The 1,505-nt window shown below is 42.2% G+C and overlaps 1 protein-coding gene across 1 annotated transcript in view; it reads right to left on the bottom strand.

The window, feature by feature from the left end:
• Positions 1 to 692: 692 nt before the first annotated feature.
• FBXW12 (F-box and WD repeat domain containing 12) overlaps positions 693 to 1,505 on the bottom strand; it is a 13,555-nt gene continuing 12,742 nt past the window's right edge. Inside the window, exon 10 of the mRNA XM_081805610.1 lies at positions 693 to 1,002. Coding sequence (XP_081661736.1) covers positions 870 to 1,002 — 133 coding nt within the window. The 3' untranslated portion in view covers positions 693 to 869. The remainder of the gene's footprint in view (positions 1,003 to 1,505) is intronic.

The raw sequence follows: 1,505 nt of genomic DNA, 5'->3' as shown, positions 1-1,505 counted from the left end.
ACCAGTGATAAACTTAGGGGGCAGTTCTTTATCATGTCCACTACAGTGGCCGTGAAATTATGCAAATTGAAATTTCCATGTGATTTAGCTTTTGCTGTATGTCCTATATCCTAGTCCTCTTGGGCATTTTTTTATTACCATCTATATCCTGAGTCACTTCTAGCCGCCGTTAAATATTAACGTCTATGTTTTTATAACACATTTAGGTTTTGCTTACATTTTAGAGAACACTGACTGATACAGATGACCTTCACTTTTACAATTTTTTTTTTAAGTAGGCTCCACGCCCAACACAGGGCTCAAACTCACAACCCTGAGATCAAGAGTTGCATGGTCGGGTGCCTGGGTGGCTCAGTCAGTTAAACAGATCTTCAGCTCAGATCGTGATCCCAGAATCCTGGGATCAAGCCCCACATTGGGCTCCCCGCTCAGTGGGGAGTCTGTTTCTCTCTCTCCCTTTGCTGCTCCCTCTGTGCATTCACTCGCTCTGTCAAATAAATAAAATCTTTAAAAAAAAAAAGTTGCATTCCCTACCGACTGAGCCAGGTGCCCCCTTTAAACCAGCCTCAGTCTGAAGTCATGCTTTCCCCTGATATAGGCTCCCTTTGAATTGATCTGCGACCAGTTATATTTTACTCCCTTTGTATTCTATACTCTCCCTGCTGGCAAGGACAAAGGCTATGTTGCTCTGCCTTCTGTTTGCATAGTGCCGGATCTGTACTGTCTGTTACAGTGTCTGATTTACTATAGGTAGTTAAATCATGGCTTCTTTCCTAATATCACTAAAACAATCATTCTGGGTTTGCGAACAGAATTCTCTTTACTACAATGAGGGAGATGATGCAAGGCTAATTCCATTAGTTTCCACATTACATATGCAAAGAATACATCACCAGAATGCTGGATTCACGAATTCTGGACACCACACATACTATGCTCATATCATCACATATTGCTTTGGAGACGTAGCTGCCAACAGAAAAAACAAGATCATCAGTGGACAAACGGCAAAGTAATTATATCCATTGTTGAGAAGACTAAATTTGAACCTGACAAAGATATGAATATTCTTCCCAAATCAGTTCGTCCTTTGATCACTGAAGTTATTCCTAGATTTGGTTTTGACTGCACAGATCTGACACAGTTATGCTGATTATTAATTGCAAGAGTAGCAATCCCAACCTGCTCTGAGATAGCACCTGCCGGAATTCTCAAGATAACCTAGCAAATCAGAGATACTATTTAATAATGAGAGAGAGAATATCTTTTAAAGATTTTTTTATTCATTAGAGAGAGTGCTAGCAAGAGCACAAGCAGGGGGAGGAGCAGAGGGAGAAGCAGACTCCCTGCCGAGCAGGGTGCCCATTTCAGGACTCGATCCCAGGACCCCAAGATCATGACCTGAGCTGCAGGCAGATGCTTAACCGACTGAGCCACCCAGGTGCCCTGAGAGAGAATATTTTCATTCTTTCTTGCTTGCTTGCTTGCTTCTTGCTTGCTTGCTT

The sequence above is a fragment of the Leptonychotes weddellii genome, chromosome 1 (genome assembly GCF_054177405.1).
Source record: "Leptonychotes weddellii isolate Sample4059 chromosome 1, ASM5417740v2, whole genome shotgun sequence".
Lineage (NCBI taxonomy): Eukaryota > Metazoa > Chordata > Mammalia > Carnivora > Phocidae > Leptonychotes > Leptonychotes weddellii.
Note: the sequence above shows the minus strand (reverse complement) of the source record. Positions and strands in the feature narration are given on the sequence as shown.